Source organism: Peromyscus eremicus, chromosome 1 (genome assembly GCF_949786415.1).
Source record: "Peromyscus eremicus chromosome 1, PerEre_H2_v1, whole genome shotgun sequence".
NCBI classification, from domain to species: Eukaryota; Metazoa; Chordata; class Mammalia; order Rodentia; family Cricetidae; genus Peromyscus; species Peromyscus eremicus.
Genome location: NC_081416.1, coordinates 131,723,162 through 131,751,040, shown reverse-complemented (window position 1 = coordinate 131,751,040; position 27,879 = coordinate 131,723,162). Strand labels below are relative to the sequence as shown.

The 27,879-nt window shown below is 46.2% G+C and overlaps 1 protein-coding gene across 1 annotated transcript in view; it reads right to left on the bottom strand.

Annotated features, from left to right (window-relative positions):
• Lrrk1 (leucine rich repeat kinase 1) overlaps window positions 1-27,879 on the bottom strand; it is a 130,667-nt gene that overhangs the window by 81,078 nt on the left and 21,710 nt on the right. Inside the window, exons 2-5 of the mRNA XM_059273225.1 lie at window positions 14,352-14,515; window positions 2,826-2,997; window positions 2,170-2,349; window positions 1,269-1,417 (exon numbers count right to left, since the gene is read on the bottom strand). Of these exons, the coding sequence (XP_059129208.1) occupies window positions 1,269-1,417; window positions 2,170-2,349; window positions 2,826-2,997; window positions 14,352-14,515 (665 nt within the window). The remainder of the gene's footprint in view (window positions 1-1,268; window positions 1,418-2,169; window positions 2,350-2,825; window positions 2,998-14,351; window positions 14,516-27,879) is intronic.

Below are 27,879 nucleotides of genomic sequence, written 5' to 3'. Positions count from 1 at the left end.
GCTCATTATTGCAAGGATGTAAAGAGTTTATGAATGTGTGAGAAAATTTAATAGTATTATTAATAAAACATGGAAATGAAAACACTTGCTAGCTGTGTTCCCCGGACAGGCTGGGAAGAATGAGAAGGTTCTGGGTGGGATATCTAGTGCTGGCCAAGGTGTGGGCCGCAGAGGCTCAGATGCTGTGGGCGGCTGGGACTCCAAATCACCCACTTCAGGAGCTCATATCTATGTAAGCAGACACAGCCTACCAAATGAGGCTGCCTAAGAAGAGGCAGACCCCAGAACCCAGAGCAAACCCAAGTGCATATCCACAAGAGAAGGGCTGAGACCACCTTGCCCTAAAGCGTACATTTTGAAGAATGAGCTAAGGAGATGTTGATGATGTTTGTAAAAGCCAATTTGCTGGTAACATAAATGGCATGATTTTTTTCTTGTTTCTTTGCTTGATTTTCGTCAGGGTCCCATGCACCCAGGTTACTCTATGTAGTTAAGGACGACCTTGGATTCCTGATCTTCCTGTCCCTCTGCTCCCCAGTTGTTGGGATCAGAGGCTTGTGCCATCATGCCCAGCTCCTGTGCCACCATGCCTAGATCCCTACATCACCATGCCCAGCTCCCTACATCACCATGCCCAAATCCCTACATCACCATGCCCAGTTCCCTACATCACCATGCCCAAATCCCTACATCACCATGCCCAGCTCCCTACATCACCATGCCCAGTTCCCTACATCACCATGCCCAGTTCCCTACATCACCATGCCCAGTTCCCTACATCAGCATGCCCAAATCCCTACATCACCATGCCCAGCTCCCTATATCACCATAACCAGATCCCTACACCACCATGCCCAGCTCCCTAAATCAGCATACCCAAATCCCTACATCACCATGCCCAGCTCCCTACATCATCATGCCCAGCTCCCTACATCACCGTGCCCAGCTCCCTGCACCATCATGCCCAGCACCTGGTCTTGGCTCACAGCTTTTCTTATGGAAGTGTATGAAGGGATCCTTCCTAGGTTGGTGGACTACTTATTAGAAGAGGAGACGACTCATACATTTCATTACATCACCCTGGAGTTTTCACTAGTTACAAATACACCTTACTTGCATAGTTTAAAATCTTATTAAGTTTAAGGGAATATTTTTTTTTTAAAAAAAAATTATCTACTTAACCAGTTCAGAAACATGGTAAAGAAAGCCTGGAGAAAGTCCTGTCCAAAGCTGTGTCCCAGACCCAGCCCGCAGGCCATGCCACTCACTGTTTTCCCAGGATAGCTGCTGGGCAAGGCACTGGCTTCGATGAAATACTTCCTTAGTAGATGCTTGCTCGGGTCAGGACTGTCCAATAGGATGTAGGAGCAGAAATAGGCTCCATGGCGAAGCAGGAATAGAGCAATGTCTTCATTCCCTGATGGGACAAAGCATAGAGAGAGCTAGGGGTGTTCAGATGTCCCAGTGGGACAAAGCCAAGAGAGCTCGGGGTGTTCAGATGATGTCCCAGTGGTCATCTCTATTTGGCGGGGCCTTGGCTAGGAGAGCAGGCTCCCGGTTACTCTCCCAGATGCACCAAGTTCTTGGCAGTAAGAGTTTCTGGGACTTGGCTTTTTGAGTGCTGCACATGAGGTCCCACTTACCATGGTGGGTCCCTGCCACCCAGTGGGGGACCTAGAAAGGAGGAACAGCTGTTTTGAAAAAGAAACTGAGAACGGGGCTAGGGGATGGCTAAGTCAGCAAAGTGCTTGCTAAGGGCCCAAGTTTCATCTCCAGAATCCACATGAAAAAGATACTGCCCATGATGGAGTACAAGTGTAATCCCAGAAACAGGGAGAGGGAGAGGGGGATCCATGGGGATGGATAGCCAGCCAACTGAGATGAACAAAAGGACACTCTAGGCAAAAGTGTGATGCCCTGTCTCTCTGTCCCAAGGAACAACAGCTGAGGTTGTCTTCTGGCCCTCCACACACAAGTGTGCATACACAGCTGCACATATGCAACACACACACACACACACACACACACACACACACACACACACAGGAAGGAGCTGCAGAAGTCCTTTCACAGGCCACTGGAGAGTTAGTGGCAGGGGGTGGTGGAGCTGGAGTCCCACACTAGAAAGCGGGACACTTTGCAGGGCAGGGTTGAGTGTGTGGGACCCACCTGACTTGATGGCCGCATAGAGGGGCAGACGCACAATGACCGGGAACTCATTCTTCCTGACGGCGTAGTTCTCGGGGTCAGCCCCATGTGTCAGGACCAGCAGCTTCACAACCTCCAAGTGCCCTCGCTGGCAAGCCAGGGCCAGCATCCAGTTCAGCAGCCGCTGGGGGCTACAGGGACCTGGAGGGGTGAGAGGGGGCAGAGGCTAAGTGCCCCTGGATGGTACTGGTTGCTCCCCGCACTCATCATCCCATTGGCCATGAATAAAACACAGCCATTCTAGTTCTGACTGGAAGCTATGCTTCTGCCAAGTGGAGAGTGTCCCTACCCCCAGTCACACCCAGCCCTTCTCTACACAGACTGCTGAGCCAAAGTGACAAGGAAGTTATAGGAGACTAGAACACCTTGAGTTCGCCAGAGGCAAATTACAAATGCATCATACCATGGTACGGCCATTCAATGGAGTGTTGTTTAGCTATAAAAACAGTAAGTTACTGAGTGATGAAAAGACACTGCAGAACTTTCAACGCATATTGCTAGGTGAGAGAAACTGATCTGAGAAGATGGCCTAAGGATGTGGTTCCAAATGTGTTCCAGAGAAGGCAAAGCTAAGAAAGGGCAGCGGTGACGGAGCGCACACGCCGACAGCGCTTTACCTGACAAGGACTCCAGCAATTCATGCACGACTTCGGTGTGTCCAAAATGTGCAGCCACCACAGCTGGGTTGTCGTCAGTGGGCTCCACTGGCAGCTCCACGCGCTTCTCTGTGAGCAGGAACCGGACGGTCTCCAGATCTCCGTGGGCTGCCGAGATGCTCAGTAACTGACCCTGCTCAAAACGGGGCAGGGGTCAGTGAGGCCAACTCTGTCTCTTCCAATGTTTCCCGGAGCCTGGCAAGACTATGGCTCAGCTGCTCAGGAGGACAACACCCACCCCGAGCTGCGGCGCCATGCTTGGGCCGTGGCTGTGGGAGCGTGGGCAGCCATATTCAACTTCACAAACTTAGCACACATACAGAAACCAGCACACCAGGAGTTCTGTGTTACCACATGTGGAAACAATGATTTTAATACACATAGAAAGGCTTTCCAACTTAGACTCGGGTATAAACCCAGAGGTTGAAAATTCCATGTGCAATGCACCGAGTCTACCTAATCCAGGACACCACAGCTTAGCCACACTGTACCTGGATTTGCGGTTGACATGGTTGCTCTGTGTCACAGAGTGAATCGCACACACCCCTGTCCCAGGAAAAAATTCAAAATCCAGTGTGACTGTTCCTGAATGCATGTTATTTCTCCACATTAGAAAAATTCAAAAGTCAAGCCAGACCACTGTAAATTGGAGAATGTCCATTCAAGTTCAATAAGACTTCATTGACATTTCTGGTTTCTGTTTACTTTCCTAACACGGTTTAGAAAATCCAGCTTTCTAGGGCTGGAGAGATGGCTCAGCAGTTAAGAGTACTAACTGCTCTTCCAAAGGTACCAGGTTCAATTCCCCGCACTCACAGGGCAGCTGACAACTGTCTGTAAATCCAGTTCCAGGGGATCTGACACCCTCACACAGGCATACATGCAAGCAAAACACCAATGCACATAAATAAAAACAAATAATGAGCGTCATGGAAAATAAAAGAACATATCCAAAAAATAAAAAGAAAATCCAACTTTCCAAGTGTTGAGAATAAATGAGTGTTAAGTGCTCATCCCTAAGTGAGACATGTATACCACCTTCTCTGAGGCTCCAGAAACACCATGGAGAGAAGGCAGAAAGACTATAAGAACCAGAGAATGGAAGGGAGTGCTGTGACACACTTCTGGGCACGACACAACCGTGAACTCATGAACCAACCAAGCTGTGGTCACCTGCATATGACCTACAGAAGATGGGGCCCATCTAGATTCCATTATGAATGGGGGAGGGTCTCAGGATGCACCCCACCCTTCCTGAGGAGTTACTGGAAGTTAAAAGTTGCTAGGGGAGGAGGAATAATTTTTCTACTTTGACATGCCCACTGGTAAGGTGCTCATGAGCCAGAACATAACCCCACACTCATGCTCTGGCAGGCCATTAAACCCAGTGGGTGATTAAAAAAGGCATAAAACAAGGAGTGTAGCTTGTTGGGAAGAAGAGGTTCAGTGGAAGTAGGGGGGAGATAGAAGGGGTAATGAGGGGGTTAGACGGGCCTTAAAATATTATGTATGTATGAAATTGTCAAGAAATACATGTTTTTTAAAAGAAACCCTGCCCCATCTGTGAATTCTACCTTCAGAGTACAATACTGCTGTCAGCCTTGCCTCATGAAGATGGACACCGTAGGAGCCAAGAGCCAGTGCTCAACTGCCACAGGACAATTTGTGAACCTTAGAGAGGGGGAAGGCACCAAACTCCCTGAGGACCACCTGTGGTGGTTTGGTTGTGGGGCTACTTGACAGGGATTAGGAGGTGTGGCCTTGTTGGAGTAGGTGTGGCTTTGGTGGAGGAAGTGTGTCACTGGGGGTTTCAAAAGCCCAAGTCAGTTCCAGCGTCTCACTCTCTTCCTGCAGATCTGGATGAAGAACTCTCAGCTCCTTCTCCAGCACCATGTCTGCCTGCACACCACCATGCTCCCCACCATGATGACAATGAACTAAACCTCTGAAACTGTAAGCCAGCCCCAATTAAATGCTTTCTTTTCTAAGAGTTTCCATGGTGATGGTGTTTCATCACATCAGTAGAAACCCTAACTAAGACACCACCCTACAAGTCATTGATAAATGGAATGTGACTGATAATGGGGCTCCACACACCAGGATCCAGGGACAAAGAAACAACAGCAGAATTCTTGATTTGAGTGCAGAGGAAGAAACTGACAGAGTGGACACTGGCCCCTGCCTGAGTTCCAACCTCATTCCAGACACCGGCATTTAAAGCTCTGTAAGGTAGGCAGAGTAGTAACTCACAGGCCTAGGTCCGCCCAAAGGACTGGCACGGTGTGGGAATACACTACCGACATCTTGGTCCTTCCTACAACATGGCTGCTTCCCAAGATCTCCAGCATTAGCATGTCGAAGGAGGCAAAGGGAAAAATGCAACCAAGGACCAGTCAATCCGTGCTTCTGCTCATGTTTATGGAAGTCTTGTATGCGTAAGGGGCGGGGCTGACCACAGAGGATGTCAGGGAGGACTGCTGGCCTTCATGAATTTCCAGGTGAGTTCACAGTAGGGATGGGCATCAAATAACCAACCGTTCAGAAACCAAACATCTCCAGAAAGTATGTCAGAGCAAGATGGGTAGGTGGAGCTCTGGAGAAAGTGACGGATGTTCACCAAGCTCTGTCTGAGAGTGGGTGCCGCACCAAGTACTGCATTTGCACAGTCACATGCGTCCTCAGTGTGGCCACGCAAGGAATCTGTATTTCCATGACAGGAATGTGAACATGGAACCCTCAGATGGGAGCTGCGTCATCAGCAGAGCTACCCTGGATCTGAACTGCAGTCTGTGTGGCTGAAATCCATATTACCTTCACTTCACTCATGACCTCCTGGGTAGTGTGGGACTCTCGGAGGAATGGCTGAGTTCTGTAAATGGTGTGAACAGACTAGAGATGGTATGTCTGACAAGCAAGCGAGGGGACTGGACTTACTTGCTTAAATGCAACTAGAAAACAAAAAACCCACCACCACTCTGGCCACGTGGGGTCCAGAAGCCCAGCCATTCCTGGAAGGCACTTGCATTATGGAGAAAAAAGCCACAAGTGATTGATTAACCGACTAACAGGACTAAGAGCTGTCTAGACTCCTGTCCATCACAGGCTTAAAAGCCCCATTCTCACAAGGTGATGGGTGATGTCACAGCCGGCCACAGACAAGAGGGACCCAGAAGGCAGGGAAGGCAGGAGCTGCCTCTCTGGCTGGAGACAGCCTGGTGGCTCTGAAGTCTTTAATTCAGTATAAAATAAAAGGCCAGCTTCCTTCTATGCCCGCATCTCCCTTTGTAAAGGAAAGCTCCCACATGGCCTTCTAGGGTATGTTTATCCACACACACTCATAGGGAAGCCGCACAAAACAGAGTGTGCTTTTCAGCTAATTACTTGTGTGTGCACACACCAATGTGTTTGGAGGATCTTGCTCGTGCGTGCTTGGATGGAGGCTGGAGACGGACTTGTCTTCCTCTACTGCTCTCCAACCTACCTTTGGAGACAAGGTCTCTCACTGAATACAGAGCTCACATTTCTGCCAGGCTGGCTGGCCAGTAAGTCCCCAGGATCCACCTGTCTCCATCCCCTCCCCGGCACTGTGGTTTCAGGCCTATGTACCCACACCTCACTTTTACACAGGTGATGAGGATCTAAACTTAGGTTTTCATGCTTTATAGCTTTTTATCAGGTGTGATATGCCTACAGGGAAAAGAAAAAAAATCATTCCATTTCATGAACTGCCACCAACTCCCATGGGAATCGGCCCGCAGGCAGAGGAACGGAATGTAGCTCAGAAGCCCCTTGTTATAGTTTAGAGAATGTCCCCAAGAGCCCTGTGCTGAGGGAAGGTTTGATTCCAGGCCGGTGGTGGTGTTCAGAGGTGACCAGATCCTGAGGGCTCTGACTTCCTCAGCAGGTTTAATATCCTGTTCAGTTCAGAGTGGAATCGACTGGTCCCTGAATAGGTGGTCCCCTGGAGAAGAGAGGTCACTGGAAGACACACGCTTGATGGATGGATCTGGTCACTGCTCCCCGTGCCCTTCCCCACGCCTTTCTTCCTCTCTTCTCCTGGGCAGCCCCAGGGTGAACAGCATTGTGTCCCTGGGCCTTCTCACCCCAAAAAGGAACAGATTCAGCTGGCAATGGGCTGAATTTCACAAAAGCACAAACCGAAAAATAAGCAGACAAAAACCCCTTTCCCCTAAGTTGTCTTTCTAGGGTATTTTGTCATCACATCCAAAAGCTAAGATGCTCCCACTGTGTCATCTCTGCCCCTTCTCCACTACCCCCACCCCCGTCTCTGCCCTGCCAGGAAGACTCAATACCCTGACTGCAAACACCATGAATTGATTCGTTTTTGCCAGTTTGCAAACATTACGGAGTGGCATTATAGTCTTCTCATTTTAAAACCTTTTTTCCCCCCGTGAAATACTTTGAGATTCCAGAAGTCCCTATGTAGAGCAGAGAGGACTCAACTACCCTTCACCCAGTTTATGCTGGTGGAGACATCTTTCACAACTGTCCACGGTTTCAAAACCAGTGATGTGGTATCAGGACAATATCACAGTGTAGACTCATGATACACAGGGCTTTCCTTTGCCAGGAAATCTGCCCCTGCTACCTCCTAGAGGCTCAGCCACTCCGCCAGCCCAACACTGCCAGCCACTGACCTCTTCTACCTCTGTCATGCTGTGCACCAATGCCCGTCAGTCCGCAGTGGAATAGACTGTAAGTGGTACCCAGTCGCAGGAAAGAGGTCACTAGGGGACATTCCCTTGACTGTGTGTCCCGTCACTGATCCACTATGCTCCTCCTCCTCTCTTTTCCTCCCTTCTTCCTGGCTGCCCTGAGGTAAACAGCTTTGCTGCCCCATGCCTTCTTTACCAGGATTCTCTACCTCGTCATAACAAGAAGCAAGGAGGGAGAAAGGCAGTGTGTGCGCGCGCGCGTGTGTGTTTCTGTGTGTTTGTGTGTCTGTGTGTGTGTCTGTGTTTCTGTGTGTGTGTGTCTCTGTGTGTGTGTGTTTGTGTGTCTGTGTGTGTGTGTGAGTGTGTGTGTGTGTGTGTGTTTGTGTTTCTGTGTGTGTGTGTGTCTGTGTGTGTGTTTGTGTGTCTGTGTTTCTGTGTGTGTGTGTCTCTGTGTGTGTGTTTGTGTGTCTGTGTGTGTGTGTGTCCCACCGGGTGGAGTAGGGCTGCTTGCCTGAGCATGGAGTGTTTGTTTCACGTCCACCCCTCCAGGTTCTGTCTCACAGAATGGATCCCACGTTAGAGATGTACTTAGCAAATACTTCCTCCTTTCTAGCCTCAGTTCACAGAGTGTTCCTCAGAGCTTACGTTTCTAATTTTGGCAATATACACTTTATCTATCTTCCTTTTTTCTAGATCCTTCCTTTTATGGACGTACCATGCAGACCATACCATCTGCAAATAGAGGACAGTTTTAATTTTTCTTCACATCTGCACGTTTCATTTAACTTCTTCAATTAACTTTCCCTGGCTTGACCATCAAGTGGTCTACTGGAGAATACTCTACTGATTATAATTATTCTTTTTCATTTCAAAGGAGAGCATGAGTGCAGTCTCCCACTATCACAAATTATGCAGTCAAATTTTCCACATTTGGGGAAATGGCAGGGGACAGGGCGTCTCAAGCAGGGGTTCTCAACCTGTGGGTTATGACCCCCCTGGCAAACCTCTGTCTCCAGAAATATTTACATTATGATTCACAACAATAGCAAAATTACAGCTATGAAGTAGCAACAAAATAATTTCCTGGTTGGCGGTCACCACAACATGAGGAACTGTTTTAAAGGGTCACAGCATTAGGAAGGTTGAGAATCGCTGCTCTAGAGTCAACAGATTAAGTCTTGCCCTGGGAAACTGTTTTTATGATTATGGCATCTCCCTTGCCAGATGAGAATTAATTATAATTATTCTTAAGTAGAACTTCCAGAATTATATTGAGAATAACATCCTTGCCTTGTTCCTCATCTTACAGGACATTGGTGTGTGTAAGTGTGTCTGTGTGTAAGTATGTGCACACGTGAGTGCAGGTACCTGTGGAACCCACAAAAGAGAAAGTGTCATATCTGCTAGAGCATAGAGGTTGTGAGCTGCTTGGCGTGGGCACTGGGAACCAAACTTTCTCCAAGAGCAATACAAGTTCTTAACCATTGAGCCATCTCTCCAGACCCAATTCAATGTGTTTTAGATTCCCATCTTTAACCCACGGATTATTTAGAAGTATGTTGTTGGCTTCCAAGTGTTTGGAGATTTTTCTCATTACTTCTTACTATTGACTTCAGTTTTAATCCACTGAAGACAGAGAACGCAATATGCGTTATTTCAATTACTTGGAAATGTGTTGAGGTTTATTTCATGGCCCATGACACAGTCTATCTTGGCTTATGTCCTGTGGACATTGAAAACAGTGTGCACTTGGTGGTGTTGGATGTAGTGCTTTTGGTAATGTCAGATCCTGTTAGGGGTGGTGGCCTTGCGTTCTTCTGTAACCTTGAGATTCTCTGTTTGATCGTTCTATCATTTGTTGAGACTATGCCAAACCTCCTGCAACCATGTTGATTTATCTCATTCTTTAAGATACATCATAGCTTTTGTCTCACAGATTTCATCCTCTGTAATCCAGTGCATTAAACACTGAAGATTGCTGTCTTCGGGATCCAGTCCTTTGTTATTAGTTACTAACCCTCCCCGCCTATGGTAATTCTCCTGGCTCTGCAGTTGACTTTATCTGATATTTCCATAGCCACTCCTGCTTTCTCTTGCTTAATGTTCGCATGGTCTGTATTTTCCCTTCTAATTACTTTCAGAACACATACACACACATACACAGAGATACATACACACACACACAGATAAACACATACATACACACACATATACATACAGAGACACACATACACATATCATTGTACTTAAAGTGAGTCTCTCATAGACAATATCCATTTTCTTATTCTTTTTTAGAAATCCTAACTGGAACTAAGTATGGACTTAAGTCATTTATATTTAATATAACTATTTAGATGTTGAAGTGTAAGTCTGCCATGTAATTTTGTTTGTTTTTGTTTACTTTCATTTTTGTTTTTTTCCCCCTGTGAGCAACTTGATATATTTTGAATTTCATTTTTATTAAGTTATAGCATTTTTAATATAGCTGTATGTATAGTTTTAATATTTATTTTGAGACAGTGTCTCACTACGTAGCCCTGGCTGGCCTGGAACTCTCTCCGCAGGTCGCTTTGAAGATCTGCCTGCCTCCTCCTCCCAAGTGCTGAGATTAAAGGCACGCAGCACCGTACCCAGTTATATGTAGTAAATGGTTGCTTCAGCTATTGCATTATAGATATGTAACTTACACAAATATACTGTTTTCAGTGTTTTATCAGTTTGAGTGACGTATTAAAATCTGACATTCATTAGATAATTGTTTTGCTTTTAAAGATTCCCCCTCTCTATATTAAGAGCTGTATTAAGTGAGGTTACACGTTTTCCTTCAGCTCCTTACAGAGCTAGAGATGAAGAAACGATCTGCTTTGTGTATTTGTGTTTTAGTCTCACCACGTTCTGTTTCCTGTTTACCCAGCATTCCTCACCCTGTTATTCGCTGTTTTTAGCTGTTCCGTTAGGGAAGCCGTCCAGACACTGGCTCTCTTTTGCTTTCCCCTATTCCAGATGTATTTATTTTCTCTTCGTTCTTGGAAGGTATTTTCCAGCTTATGGGACTGTAGGTGGACACTTTTTCTTCTTCTCTTCAGCACTGGGTGTCACTTCCTCTCGGTCCATGGTGTCTGATGATGTCATTTGGACTGCTTTTCAGCTTTCACTGGCTGCTTTCAGTATTTATTTATTTATTTATTTATTTATTTATTTATTTATTTATTTATTTATTTTTTTGGTTTTCATGATAGTTTGAGTGTGATATGTGCGGAGCACGGGTCGCTGAGTTCTACCCTGTTGGGGAACCTCTGGATTCCTCACTGTGTTTGGTGGTGTCTTCTCCACTTGGTGGGAGTTTTCAGTTTCCTTAACTACACTCCAGTGTGTTTCCTTCTTGACTGAGGACATGAGTTCAGCTAAAATCCTCATGTGCTTCTGAGGTTCTGTACTCTCTCTCTCTCTCTCTCTCTCTCTCTCTCTCTCTCTCTGTCTCTGTCTCTGTCTCTGTCTCTGTCTCTCTCTGTCTCCCTCTCTTTCGCTCTCTCTCTCTTCTCCCTCCCTCCCTCCCTCCCTCCCTCCCTCCCTCCCTCCCTCCCTCCCTCCGTGGGCTCAGACCAGAAGGGTACAGATTCCTTCCTCTGCCTCCTCTATTCTAGAGTTGAGTCTGCCTACAAAAGAAAACTTCAGCTCGTATATGTTAGAGGCTCTAAAATTTCCATTTAATCCGCCTTTCGTTTCTCCGCAGACACGTCTGCCTGGGAGACGCCTAGTGTTTACTTACTTCTGCTGTGTTTGCTCACTGGAGTGTTCTGTCTGCTTTAGAGTCTTGTCAGAGCTCAACCATCTGACCCATGCAGCTGCTGGCATCCGTTACGGCCTTTTGTTTGTGTGATGTTTTTCTGCTTCCCGAGGAGAGTTTGTTTATTAGGATCTGGCGATGAGTGGGAATGTATTTTAGGACTGGGATCTTATTTGAGTCTTGGCCTTGGACTCTTATTAGCTTTGGTCGGTGAACAGTGGTACAGATTCATCACTTCCTGGTGGGATGGAAAACCAGGAACTAAGAATTAGATGCCACCCGTGGGATGGACTCCTGGTTCCTGTTGGGCAGGAAGGTCTCCTTGCTCACTCGGTCTCCAGTTGGAGCAGTGGGGGGTTATTACATTACCACCTAATGCCAATTAGCTCCCCAGCTCTCCACAGCCTTCTCAGATGACTAGGGCAGCTTTTCACAGCCTGGCAGGTTAGTCTCTCCACCCGGCCTTGGCTGGAGAGTGGTGGGCACGCGACTGTGGGCCTGGCTGTGGCCCGGCTGGGTGCTGCCGATAAACTGTCTTTTCATGCTGCTCTGGCCTGGTCCTCTGGCTGCCTCAACAGCCCTGGAGCTTCTTTTTATCAGTTTGTGTCTGGGTTGCCAGCTTCTTCATATTAGCCTGGGATGTAAAAAAGGTGAAAAGGACCCCCAGAAACGCAACGCCATGTTTTTCTTGAGCTCTGAACTCACTAGCAGTCTTTTCTCTCCAGTGTCAAAATGTTCCTTGCCGTGTATGGGACGTCCAGAGTTCTCAGGTGCACGCAGAGGGGAGTGTTGAAAAGCACACCTGATTGCCCTTCCATTTGATTTCAAGAATGATTTCTTTTTATATTTTATATGCACTAGTGTTTTGCCTGTGTGTGAGTGTCTATGCACCACATACCTGCACCCAGTCCCCTTCTTAATAGAGGCAGAGGTGATTCGCTTGTTTACTGGAGTTACACTGGAGAGCTTTCCAATTCACTCCGGGACATTTTCTGACACACAGGGGGTATTCTTCACAGCAGCCTATGGCCTGGGGTCCCTGATGATCACATAGCTTTTTCATCCTGTGGACTGAACAGTCAGGCCATCTCCCACACACAGGTGTGGCCCTTGGTCATGTACACGGTGAATTCAAATGTCCTGTCAGTGGTGCTCATTGTCCCCCAATCTCTTACTTTTCTGAAAGCAGGCTAGAAGTTCAAAATAGAATCATCTCTAACTTTTATTTAAATGTAGATGGGTTAAGCCTATGCTAATCAAAGTAATGCAAACGAAGTATTGATGAAGTGTTTCCATGGTAACATCTGACTCTTACCCCTTTGAGCTATTGGTGTATGTGGGGGGTGATTTTGGACTCGCTTTTTAGCAAACAGTTTGGCATATGTTCTAAAACTTTAAATATCATGTATGAAAATGTTAAAGTGATACTCATTATTTTATACTAATGTGCTAACAAAAAACTGTTCATACCTATACATTCCGTTTGGCATAACTATGCTAAGAAAATAACCTTCCAATAAGAAAATGACTAGGCAAAAAATTCCCATACAGTATTATTGGTAAGAAATTTGAAATAATCCAAAAATCCAATAAGAAGCATGGATTAAGTTTAAATTATGTTCTCCCTACCACATGGAATATTATGCAGCCATTAATGATGATGCTCAAAATGAATGTATAGTTCTTGATATAATAGAAGCAAACAAGAAGTATATGCAAAACTATAATCTGTATTTATATTACATACATAATACATTATATATTATCAGAAATGGCAACACTCCTCCCAGACCAGTGGGCCAGAAGAAAACACACTGAGACACAGATGAGGGAGTGTTGGTATATATTAGGGATATGCTTAGTTTTTGTTCTCCCCCCCCCTTTACTTTTACAGATTTCTCTTCTTTCATGTTGAGTACATGCTGTTCTTATAACGGAAGAAAGTGTAAGATCGGTAGATAAATTCTGCAGAAGGCATTGGTTCTTTAAATGAACCCATTCACATCCCTCCAAGGTCTGACATGGAAGATGACTGTGTGATGCTGCTGAAGACACCGGAAAGGAAGGCCAGGCACATGCTCATGTGCTAAGCGAGGGATTCTCCAACACTGGAGACCCATGAAGACTCTGGTAACGAGAGGATAACCCACAGGCTGGGGATGCAGCTCAGTCGGCAGAGCACTTGGCTAGAATGCACCAAGCATCTAACCCATTCTCAGCATCTTAAAACTGCATGGGATCTTGCTCTGTAGACCAGTGCTGGGATTTAAAAGCTACACAGAGAAACCCTGTCTCGAGAAAAAAACCAAAACAACAACAACGACAAAAAACTGCATGAGAGTACATGCCTGCAGTCCTAGCCCAGAGGTGGAGGCAGGAGAATTAGAAGTTTGGGGTCAGCCTTGGCTACCTAGTGAGTTAGAAGCCAGCCTGGGATACATGAGACTTGTGTGTGTTGGGATGGTTACAGAGGTTTATTCAGTGGACAAAGTGCTTGTTGTGTGAATGATACCCAGTACTCATGTCATTGCTGCATGTTGGTAACCTCAGTTCTAGAGGTGTGGAGTGAGGATGATTCTGGAGGTTTTCTGGACAGCCTAGTCCGGCTGAGATAACAAACTCTAGTGAGAGACTCATCAAAAACTATGGTGGAGGGGCTGGAGAGATGGCTCAGGGGTTAAGAGCATTTGTTGCTATTGCAGAGGATCCAGGTTCAGTGGATTCTCAACACCTACATCAAGGTTCACAACCGTCCATAATTCCAGTTCCAGGGGATCCAAGGAATTACGCCCTCTTCTGGCTTCCTTGAGTACTGCAAGCACATGGTGTTTCTTACACACATTGCAGGCAAAATACATAAAGTAAAGGTAAATAAATCTTAAAAAAATAAGGTAGGGAGCGATAGAGACGACACCATGTGTCGGCCTCAGGCTTCCATGTGCACACACAGGCAAGTGTACACCCCCATCACACACAGTCTCACACATGATTAGAATAGCAACTCTGGGCAGGCATGCACCCTACCTTCTCCTGCGGGGATTCAGTGTCCTCACATGCCTCTCTGAGCAGGTCACGGGCCCGGGAGAAGTTCCTCTGCTTGTATGCGGTGTGGATGTCTTCCATGCTGGGGGACCGTGCCGAGGAGCTGCCGCCTGGTGCAGAGAGCTTGCTGCCCATGTCTTCGGTACCTGCGTGGGAGGACACGATGGTGTCACTGCGCTGGTGACCTCTGGGTTGTGGTTGCAGGTGACAGTGGAGGAATGCACACCCCATAACATGACTGTGGCGGGTGAAGGAAGATAAAGTCCTGAATTGCTCCCGTCAGCAAGTGCCCGTTTCTCTGGGGGATGGGCAGCCATGTTGGAAGACATTTCCTGGGGCAGTGAGAAGTTTAGCACAGCTTGGTGATGGCTGCAGGCGACCGACTGCCAACTGGAGTCGCTCCAGTGCCCTGGGCAACGGGAGGCAGGCAGCACTCTGCTGAGAGAGCTGATGGTCCCAGGCTAAGGGCTCCACTGTTGTGTCCCTCTAAGGGGAAGGAGCAGCTAAGACCGCGGGTGTGGGAATCTACACGGCTCCCAAACCCTTCTCTACTAAGAAAACTCTCAGAAGATCAAGTGATTTAGGATTGATAACCCTTGCCTCTGCACTAACATGCCACCCTAGTATCTCCATCAATCCTTTGAAACTCTGGGTCTCTGGACATTCTTGGACCATGTATATGACTGACCCACCTTGTCTCTAAGATGCCTGGTGACCCTGTTGTTCTAGTTATCTGAACTGTGGCTTCCGGTAGACATAGTCCTTCCTGTTCTCTATAAGGCGTGCTGACCTGTCCTGGGCAGAGGAGGGGATGTGGGATGCTCTGGTCTGCTGAGCGTCTGGTGCTGCTTGGGAGGAGAGGAGAGACCTGCAGGGGGCTGCAGCATTGTCGAGGACTCAGTGCGTGGGTACTTATGGAGCAGCTGGACACAGCCTAGCACCACACTGGGTGGAGAGATACCAGTGAAGGAGACCACTGTCCTCCATCAGGGTTCTGCTCCGGAACAAGGGTTCATACAGAGGTCTGCAAGGTCCCAAAGGCTGACCAACAGGCTTTGGAAGGTCCCTGAGCATTTTAAAGTTCTGCACAAAACTGTTTCTCTGTCTGTGTACATTTCTCTGGAAAGAAAATTTGAGGCCCCAGTGACATGTCCAAAGGGGTTGGGAAATGAAAGTGAAAGCTTTCTCTCTACAGATGTTACAGAAATGCTGTATGTAGCCAATGAGAAGGTAAGTTCTGAATTGTGTTGAGGGACGGGAGAAATAAGGTGAGGAGTCTGTGATTCACGGCTAAGTTTGCACAGTGGGAGGGACCTTGAGATGACAGGTGTAGCTGGAGACTTGGGGATCTGGGGCCCCGGGCCCCTCCTCATCCTCTCTGTGCTCCCTCTCAGTCCATGAGTTGAGAGTTTTGGTTCAGGATGCGTTACCACATCACAAACTGAATGCAGAGGGGCCAACCTGTCTTGGACCAGAACTATGAGCTAAAAATAACACTTTTCTCTTGAATGTTGGTTATCTCAGGTATTTTGTTATTGTGGGGGGAGGAACTAGCTACCTAACAAAGCACAAAAATTATGTGCTTAGAAATAAATTTCACAAAAGATGAGTAAAATCTGAACTCTGGAAAAAAACATTGCCAAGAAAATGAAGATTTGTACACCCAGAAAGACCTCCCATGTCCCATGTTGATGGGTTCGAGAATAAACACCAGGAAGGTGCCAGTCCCCATGAATTTAGGCACAGATTCAATTTCAGTCCAACTATAATCCCGGTTGGATTTTTTTCCCCTCATAAAATTATATCAGATTCTCAAGCTTGTACGGAAAACTTGAAGAACCTAAAATAGTTAAAGCAATCTTGAACAAGGGAATGGGAGGATATACATTACCTGATTTCAAAACTCACCATTAGGCTGCCATAAGCGGGCAATTTGATACCAGTATAGACAGCCCCAGAGGGCAGAACTGAGTTAAGAAACAGACTCATGGGGCTGGGGAGATGGCTCAGATTCCCACACCAGCGTGAGAACCTGAGTTCAGATCCCTAGCACCTGAGTGAAACCCGGGAGCAGTGGCCACAGTCTGCTCCATGCGTGCTGGGGGAACGGAGACAGCTCGCTGCAGCCAGCTTAGCTGAATCCATGAGAGCTGAGTCCAGTGAGAGAGACCTTCTCAAAAAGTAATGTAGAAGGGCTAGGGAGATGCTCAGTGGTTAGCGTGCTTGCTGGCCAAGGATGGGGCCCACAGTTTGGACCCCCAGAGCCCACACAAATGTTAGGTGGGTGGCAGCCCTCTTGCATTTCAGGCTTGGAAGGCAGAGATGAGATCCCCAGAGAAAGCTGGCGAGTGAGACTAGCCATATCAGTCAGCCCGGGGTTTGACAGAGACCCACCGTAATGAATAACGCAGAAAAGCAATCAAGGAAGATTCCCAACATCAACCTCAAGCCTCCACATGTGAACATGCACACACACACATACACACACACACACACACACACACACACACACACATCACACACATAAAATTGGAAAAAAGAAAACGGTGGAGAGTGATCACGGAAGTCATCTGATTTTGAGCTCAGGCCAACACACACACAACACACACAAAACACACACACATACATATAACACACCACAACACAAACATCACACACACACACACCACACACACATACATATAACACACACACAACACAAACACCACACACACACACCATACACATACACCACATACACCACATTCACCACATACACACACATACATATAACACAAACACCACACACACACACACACACCACACACACACACGCAACACAAACACCACATACATACACACCACACACACATACATATAACACATATACAACACAAACACCACATACACACACCATACACATATACCACATATACCACATTCACCACATACACACACATACATATAACACAAACACCACACACACACACAAACACTACACACACACGCAACACAAACACCACATACATACACACCACACACACATACATATAACACATATACAACACAAACACCACATACACACACCATACACATACACCACATACACCACATTCACCACATACACACACATACATATAACACAGACACCACACACACACACAAACACTACACACACACGCAACACAAACACCACATACATACACACCACACACACATACATATAACACATATACAACACAAACACCACATACACACACCATACACATACACCACATACACCACATTCACCACATACACACACATATATATGTAACACAGACACCACACACACACACACACACACATACACCACACATACCACATATACATCTAACACACATACCACACACACAAAGAACATATATATCACATACACATATATATAACACAAACACCATACACACAAACATACCACATACATACAAACACACCACACTACACACACACATACCTACCACATACACACACATACATATAACACAAACACCACACAATACATCACACACACACACACACACCACACAATGCATATATCTAAAACACATACCGTATACATACAAACAATATACATACCATATACACATACATATAACATAAACATCACACATACACCACGTACACATACCACACATACCACACAGATACCATACACACACCACACATATGCACACATATACTGCACATACCACACACACTACACACATACCACGCACATACATATATACACACACACACACATGAACACATACATATAACAATCACACAAAGACTCATCATTTGGCCATCTAATTAACTTTTGACAGGGGTGCCAGAACAACACAGTGGAGAAAGGTTTTCAGCAGACAGTACCAGCACATCTGGGTACCCTCATCGCTTTGGTTGCAGACATGGCTTGGCAGTTAAAAGCATTTGCTGCTCTTCCTGAGGACCCAGGTTCGGTTCCCAGCACCCACATGGCAGCTCACACCTGTCTGTAACTCAGTCCCAGGGACCTGACCTCTTCAGGACTCTGTAGGCACTACACACCCATTTTGCACACACCCATGCAGGCAAAACCACTTACATATATAAGATCAAAACAAATTTATAAGATGCTTGTCTTTTAGTGTACACAAAAGTTAACCTGAGGTGGATCATGGACCTAAAATATAGAGGCTAAAACTATAAGGCTCCTAGGAAAACGTGTAGACGACCTTCAGGACTTCAGAGGAAGCCAGGTCCCTCCTGGTGCTCGGGTCTGATGGGAATTTAAGGAATGGTAGCAGGACATGGCTACTGCAGGAGGGGAAGCTAGAAAGGGCTGAGCCTCTGGGGAGGTCTAGGTCATAAGGGAGAGGTGGTTGTCATGGTTTGGGATGTGATCGTCTGCTCCCGCACACACAGGACTGCCTGGCGCTCACCAGAAGGTCCCCACCTCTGCTAAGCCAGGGTGGGCTCACGTAGGTTCTTGAGTCATATTGTACGGCATATCTGAAGATAAATGGTGTATAGATTACCACAAAGAATATAAAATACGTAACACAGTAACAAAAATATATACAATACAATTACAAATAGTCGAAGATTTGAATACTGGAAGACAGCCAAAAACCTCAATACCATTGCTCATCAGCGAAACGCAAAAGCCACAGCAATGCCCACTACACTCCCACCAGAGCGCTATACTTTAAAAAGACGTGAGCACCCAGGGTGCTCAGGCCTGATGGGTTGGAATGTAGAATGTGTAAATTACATTATGGACAGCTCTGGTGGTCTCTCTGAAAACTGAACACACTGACCTATGATCTAAAAGTTCCATTCTTGATTTTTTTACCCAGAAGCAGTATGTCCAAAAAAGTCATCCAAGAACGCTCATCAAAGTGGCAGCTATAATACCTCCAAGCTTCAAGTAGCCCAGTTTGTTTATTTGTTGAATAAACAAACTGTGGGGCCATAACTACTCAATAATAAAAAGGAATGAACTATCGATCATTCTGATGGCTGACATGAATCTCAAAAACAAAATGCTGAGAAAATCAAACCTTGCAAAGTGATGCTATTTCTATGATGTGCTAATCTTGGTTGGACGAGGGCATGAGGACATTGCTTGTGCTGATGGCTCCAGATCTTGATGGAGTTTGCATTTCATGGGTGCTGCATTTGCTAAAATTTATCACAAGTCCATTTAAGATATGTGCATTACCCTTTGTGTACATTTTATCTAAAAAGCTGTTATAAACGTCATATATACATGTTAGTAGTTAAGGGTGAAGTGTATAGATGTTGGCAACTTACTTTCAAATCATTAGAAATGGGATGGGCCCATGCCAGACTCTAGGTGGTAGGTGTATAGGTGTACATTGTTCAATTCCTTCGGTATTACTGTGTGTTGGGAATTTTTCACAACAATTTGTTGGGGAAAAGGAGGCTCATAGTGTCAGACTCTGCATGCAGGGCCCACCAGCTGACATACGCTATGAGCTTCCCTACCAACACAGAAAAACCAAACCTGCTCCGTAGAAGCCAAGGCAAGCTGCTTACAAAGCCACAGTCCTTAATCTCATCCAGGGTCTTTACAACACACCCTGAGCTGGGATCTGACCAAGGCAATTGTTCTGAAAAGTCCATGAAAAGTCTATCATCATACATGACTGACGGCATCCCTAACACGTGTGGCTAGCTAGGTCTGAGGGGAGATCTCTAGCTTCTGTTTTTGGAAAGACAAGAAAGCTTTGCATGTATGTGGCTACACAGTATGAACATGGCAGCTTCTCTCTCCAACACACAGGACAGTCCCCATCAATTATTCACAGACTGTGACCCCAGGCAGCAGAGAGTGCTGGTGGGGGAAGGGCCATTAGCAGGGGTGAGGAGGAGGTGGAATCACTCTGGTGCCTCCATCAGAACTGGTACTTCATCATGTCATAGCTCATCTTTCAGAATTAAACAAGCAGCGGCTGTTTCATAAACTGTGCCTGTGTGCCTTTGCCCCTGCTCTTGTTAGAAACATAAAGGCAGTCAGATCTTGAATTGAAGTAAAGGAGCACCATGAAGGTCCTCTATCTACATAGGTCTACAGCACACCGGAAAGAGTGCTTTCATTTTAATAATGCCGGTGTGCATAGAAAAACAGATGTCAGGGGAATCCGGAACTGCCCTGTTCTCTTCCCATTCCTCAGTGGTGGTTTCTCAGCTCGGTCCCCAATCTCCTTAAATTGTATGAACACCCCACTCTCACGGCCCTTGTGAGCTGGGGTGCTAGCCTAATCAGACGGGGGGGGGGGGCGCACAGTACTAATGCATGTACGCACACAACTTACTGCCAATCCCGTGCAGCTTCCAGAAATAACGAACACGGTGGTTAACACTAATTCATACGGAAAGAAAAAATGAGATTCCCACAACAAGCATTAGGATGGATCATGAGAGATGAACAGGAGAACTAGAGGAGGTTTTCTAAATTATTCTCCAGGCTTCTTGTGTTGGAATGGCATGGCTGTTTAATTTTAAATGGCAGAGAAATTACACGTACTCTATGAACAGAAAGCCAGTGGGGGGGAAAAATAAGTAACACAGAAACACCTCCCGTTAAAGATAGAAGCCCTGCCTTACCATGAGCAGACACCTTTTTTTTAAACAGGTAAAGATTTCCACAGAATTTCTATTGCTCAAATCCAAGACACCACAGTTCTTTATCTGTGAATTGGTTACTTTGATACAAAGTTTAAAAATAGTTGAGATTGTTTAGATATTTTACCTATTTATTCAGATATTTATACTTATCACCTTTCTTAAAATAACACTGTTCTTATATACAGTAAAATACCACATGGATGAATGTATTCTTCATATACACTTGAAAGTCATATGAAAACATAGAGACTTCCCAAACGGATTCTAATTCAACAGAACATGAATGTCTCAAGGAGCAAGAACTAGCATGAAACTAGAATATTGAAGAGTTTGGCTTCATATATTAAAAATCCTTCTCAGTCTCTTTATTAAGACTTTATTTTCCTAAATAACAATGATCTTCTCCAACACACACAACTATAAACAAGCATGTCATTAGCATTTAACGCAAATTAATGCGCCTACCCAGGTACGCAGAGGGAGAGGACAAACTGATTGTCTCCTCTAAGAAGCACTCGGCTGCTGCTTTCTGTCAGGTTCTAGGAGAGTCCATTAGAAGTGAGAACAACTGGGGGAAGAATAGAGATGTGTGCCTGGCAAGACTTACAGACACGGCCCACGTGGAGCTACCCAGGAGTACAAAAGGAAACATTTAAGGTAAGCTCTGAGCTCGTGAGCACATGCGTCCCTACCAGCCAATACCCTGGATGCTCCAGACATGGGTGGTACATTCAAGTTCATTGTGTGAAGAACTATTGGCTAAAAGAAGTGAAATCTTTTAAAACCCATAGAAAGAGAACATCATTTGTTTGATACTTGCTTTCAACTCAACATTCTACTTACACTTTCAGACTCACACAGTATTTCACATCCTCAGCCCATCTAATTGAAATGAATTTGTTGCCCATAAGTCAGTCCCTAGGACTTACATAACTCTTGTTTTAGAAAAACAAATTATTCTGACTACAGTCAAACTAGCAGAAAGGATTCTCGTCTGTCAGGGATTTGTTAACAGAATTCCATGGCTATTACAGCGCGAGGGTGTTGTGACCCTGTAACTTATCCTCGGGGCTTCCTGTGACGCCAGGCACACTGCAGGACCGCCTCTTCTTTCTCGGTCCCCGAGGATGCTGTGCCTCAATGCCATTCTTAACTTTTCTTCTAGAACAGAATTTGTCATTTCCCCTGACACAATAACTAAAAACATTCTCTACTGTCTTATTCTACAAATCTAGGACAATGGAGAAATTATATAAAAGTGGATTGAATTCTGTGAGCTCTAATTTTGACTGCATGTGCGTAGCATGTGTGTTTGCACATGTGTGCATGTATGCATGCATGTATGCATGTGTGAGCTATTTCTCTCATTAGAATTAAATTAAATGTATATGATAAGAGGCAAAGACTATTTGCCCATTTAAAATGTATGGTGTCTTCATATTTGAGAGACACGTTTGTGACATTCAGAAAAGGCACTGCCATTTTACTGGCATATCCATGACATCACTGGCTGCATTCCCCTCCATCAACAGAACAGTTAAAAGTTCAAATGACCCATCGACCCTCAGCTCATTGCAGAACAAAGACAAACACACTTTAGGATGCTACCAACCTGGTCAGAGTTGTCTAATGACCTTCCTCCACCGAGTCCCCAGGTGGCCACAGCACCAGGAAAGAAGGCCAGGCCCCCTCAGAGGGGACACCCTCTTTGCACTCCAGGGCCTGCCTTGGTGACCCTGGCTTTAGCACCCTTCGGAGAGCAAGATGCATCTCTCTTCCCAGACACCAGTGGAAGGTTTCAGCTTCCGTGGCAGTTTTCATCTCTGGGTCGCATTACGGTGAAATCCAAGCCTTTATTTCTTTGGGGGAAGAGGCAGAGGATACAGGATGCCAGGGGAGGGAGGTGACCCTCCGAGGCGATTCCTCCTGGCTCCAGATGGCTACTACTCAGCTCCGTCCTACTAGCTGCTGCACCAGCATCAGCAGAGAGAGCAAAGCAGGAGCTGAGCTGGGAGCTTGGGGACCAGCTGTAATCCTGAGGTGAGCAAATCTCATCCCAGCAAAGCTCCCAGAGATAGACTTAGAACTCCATGGCTGCTCTCATCCAATCTTTGGAAATGTTCATGAATAAAAGAGAGATTGGTGGTCATATATACAGACTGCTCACTGGGAGAAATTTATCACATGTAAAGGACCTATTTTCTTTGATTAAAAAAAAAAAACAACATAATTGGTGGGTTGAGGGGATAGTGCAAGTAAAGGCACTCACTATATAAGCCTGATGACCTGAATTCAAATCCTCAGAAGCCACCTAAAAGGCAGAGGCAGAAGCACAGGCACCTGTAATCCCAGCATGCCCTTACCAGAGATGGCAGGTGGGGAGAGGCCAGCTGCCCTGGCTAAGCACTGGTGAAGAGACTCTGTCTCACAGGGGGTAGAAAGATAAGTTGTGAAATTGGAGGTTGTGTTCTAACCTCCACAGGTGAACCATGGTAGGCACGGGTCTGCATGTGCACACACACACACACACACACACACACACACACACACACACAGAGCAAACAATCTTATAATGTCATGTTATATTTATCAGACACAGTGAAAAATGGAAAGGCTTACAAAATTCACTGCTGGGACAGTGTGGTGAAGTTGGCATATCTTCTGGTATATTTGTCATCACTGGAGACCTTGCGAATATCATGCCTATTTAAAGATGTATTTATTTATTATGTATACAGTGTTCCACCTGCATGTATGCCTGCAGGCCAGAAGGGGGCACCAGATCTCATTATAGATGGTTGTGAGCCAACATGCGGTTGCTGGGAATTGAACTCAGGACCTCTGAAGGAACAGCCAGTGCTCTTAACCTCTGAGCCACCTCTCTAGCCCCATATCATGACTATTCATAAAGCAAGAAGAAAATCCCATGTAACCAGACCCAAGGAGAGGTTCTAATAGTGTACCTGTGGTTTTCTCTTAGGAACTAACCTGCACAGTAACATACCACAAGCAAAAAGCTACAAGTATACTTCCTGCAGAGTACCAGTCAGCCAGGGAGAGGGAAATGCCAGGGAGGCAGACGCTTGGGACTCCCCCACAAGACTGGGGCTTGGCTTACGTCAACTGTTCTGAGGGAGAAGTCCTGGCTGCCATGTACAAATGAAGGAGGCCAAGAGGGTGACTAAAAGTTCCCAGAATCTATAGGGACAAGACAGGAAGAGAAATGGTGCTTTCTGACTCTAGACAGCATGGAGTGTCCACAGCTCTGCTTGACAATGTAGGACCTCCTGGGACTTCCAAATGAGCCATTAAAATGCATAATGCTAGCATACAGAACATGGTGCCCACGCACATCCTGTAAAGTGTAAGAGTGGTGAATTTATATTCCCTTACATTTCTTTCTGTGTGTGTGTGTGTGTGTGTGTGTGTGTGTGTGTGTGTGTGTACACGTGTACATGTGCTTTTGTGTCTTTGTGGGGGTCAGAACACAACTTTTAGGAGCTAGCTCTCTCCTTCCATCATGTGAATCTCAGGGATCAGACTCAGTTTGCCAGGCTGGATGGTAGTAAGTATGCGTACCTGGCTATCTTCCCTAGTCCTGGGATGGTAAATCTTGAAGGACTAAAAAGTGCCTGAGGGGTAAGTAGATAAGTGTCCGTGGAGGGCTTCTGCAGAGGAATAACTAAAAGGGGAAATGCCCCCTGGAGCCAGGGGCCCGTGTGAAATAAAAGAGAAAGCCCAAAGTACAGGCATTTTCTCTATTTCCTGTCAGCCATGGTATGTGCTAATCTGCCCCCATGGCTCTCCTCATGCGATGGACCGAATCCTTTGAAAGCACGAAGCCAGTTAAACTTTCCTCTTTAGGTTGCTCAAGCCAGGCATTGTGTCCCATGAGAATGTTAACTAAGGAAGAACCACAGGAAACCGTGCACCATCCCGCCTGCCTTCTCCTCCGCTCCTCCCCCTGCCTTCTCCTTCCTTCTGCTCTCTCACTTAGAAATATGAACTAAGGGGTATAAAAAACCAGAATGGTGCCTGCCTTCAGCAGGTAAAGTAACTGTGTTTTGGTTTTGTTATTTTTTCAGTCTCGCCGGGTATTCCAGGAGATGTCCCGCTCACACACGTCTTCCACTCAACACCCGTGCAAGGCCACACATCTCATCACCATCTACCATGAGGTAGCCAGGGCTGGAGTGGTTCGGAAGCTGGCTGGACCCAGCCCTCAACAGCAGAGCTAATATTTGGATTCTTGCCATCAGAACACACAGAATGCACTCCGGGCTGTGCATTCCCAACCAAACGTTAGATCTTATTTAACACAAGCTGTGCATGGTGTGCACGGCCAGAGAGTGGTAACTGAGAGGTGAGTGGTCCCGTCTCATTGGATGGAAATGCAGGGTGGAAGTAAAAGCAGTCTGTCCTTTACTCCTGCAGCAGCAAGAGACAGACAGCAAGACACAGTCATAAATGTACGACTTCTGTCCTAAATTTAGCTCCTTCTCCAAATATTCGCTTACGTACTGCTCCTTCGTTCTCTGGACATTTAAAACCTCGTATGTGCTGACCCTGGGTTCAGAGTTTGCTGAGACAGCTTGAGTCGATGCTGTGTTTTTCCTGGAGTTGACTTCTAAACACCTGCAGCAGAAACCATGCTCCTTTTCCAACTAGGGAAGGACTTGGGATGCTCAGCAGACAGGAGCAGATTTGGAAAAGAAAGAACCATTGGTCCGAGAGAGTGAGAGCCCAGGGGAAAGGCAGTTCCAACACCTCTAGCACAACATAAAATGCTCCAATCTGAAGATATAAAAGGTAAAACATAATTCCTAGCCCGAAATTTGAGGTGGTTGTGCTTACAAATGCCAGGAGGTTAGAACATTCTTGACACGGAGGTCCTGTTTGCTTGGAACTGACTCCAAGGGAACAATTCCACATATTTAAAAACTCCATGCAAGATAGAGGTTCAGTGGTGGGGCATGTGCTTAGCATGTGTGAGCCCATGGGTTTGACACCCAGCCCTGAAAAGAAACTAAAGAAGAATGAGCTGGAGAGATGGCTCAGCGGGTAAAAGCACTGGCTGCTCTTCCAGAGGACCTGGGTTCAACTCTCAGTACCCACATGACAGCTCACACCCAACTGTAACTCAGTTCCTGGGAATCAGACACCCTCCGCTGGCCTCCATGGGCACCGGGCATACATGTGATGCACAAATGTGTGTGTAGAAAAAACACTCACATACAATAAAATAAAATAATACCCAGGCATGTGTGTGAGTGCCTGTAATTCCAGCACTTAGGAGCAGAGTCAGCGAGGTCCTGAGAGCTCAGTCAGTGCCAGTTAGCCTAGCTGAAACGGGGAGCTTCTGGCTTAGAGACCCCATCTCAGGGTAGTAATATGGGGAATAAGAGAAAGGTAAGCCCGCACGCTCCTGTTAATGTTACACACACGCACACACACACACACGCACACTCATGTGCACACATGCACACTCACATACCTACACACACACACACACACACACACACACACACACGCACTCATTACTGTGAGTTCTGATGCTTGTGAAAACTGAGATGTGTGAATGAAGGTGGACATTCCGTCACACAGCACACGGGGAGCAGACAAGACAACCATTTCTCAAAGTGGTTTTTCTTTCCTAGAAGAACCTCGGGTATCTTCGCAGAACTCTTTTCTCCATTTCCCAGTTATTTCTCTGTTACTACTGAAATGTCAAAATTTCTCCAAGTATGCTTTTCCAGTTCACACGGTCAGTTTTCTAACAGAAGCCAACCTCCTCACAACAGAGATAGGCCCAAAGGAAGAAAAAAAAAAAGTAAACAAAAGAAACATTTAAGACGAGACCCCAAGGCATTTCCAGTAACTTCTACTGATAACTGTGTAAGTAGAACACCGGGTGACAGAAAAAGAACTGTAATTAAGTTGTCGGAATGGGGTTCAAGCCCTGAGCTTGACTCTCAGTTTCTCAGCGTTTGGCCAGCATGCAGGATATTTGAATCTCACCTTTTTTAGAATGCAACCTATGAATGATTGCACCGAGTGTACCACACATGTCAATAAAGAGAACGGATACACGCAAAGGGGCCAGGCCTCTTCTTCCCACTTGATCTGTATGAGGCAGTTGAGTGGGTCTGCACTTCCTCCATGGACCCCCATTTTCCTTCCTTCCCTGGAAGAGTCTCCACACCTTCCCTGCTGGGTCAGCCTTCTCCTCTGCCCGGAAGCCACCATAGATGGGAGTCCCCAGAAGACTGTGGACTTTCCCTCTGGGTTTCCTTCTCCTTCCTCTGTCTACATGTGGTCTGACCCAGATCCTGCCCCCTTGGGAGAGTATCTGCCCAGGCTTCCCTCAAGCCGGGCCCCACTCCCTCACTGCTGTGGGTGCATAGCAATATGCCCTGCACACAACAGGTACCCACCTAAAATGTCCTCAGTGCTTTCTGCATGCCAGGAGGGGTTCTACTACAGCCTTGCCCACCTGCAGTTCATTTGCATGGTCCAGGGGCACCGGAGTCTCCTGGTGAAGGGCAATCACAACATACTCAGGCCCTTTCTGGAATTTTCTTTCTAAGAATCACTTTACAACCTCCCCCACCCCAATTTCCCCTCTGTTCCCCAAGTCAGGCTGTTTCAGAACAACATTTACAGGTCTCCTGTCAGATCAAAATTTACACAATTTCAAGGCAATATTCTGGGGCTTTCCAGCTCATACAAGGATCTGAAACTTAACCATACGCTTAGGAATACACCATGCTAGAAGGACAAAGCATTCCTGGGGAAGGAGACCCCAAGCTCAGAGAGCTCCAGACCGGAACAGAGGAATGGGACCACCAAGCCACACACACCTGTCACTCTCCCCTCT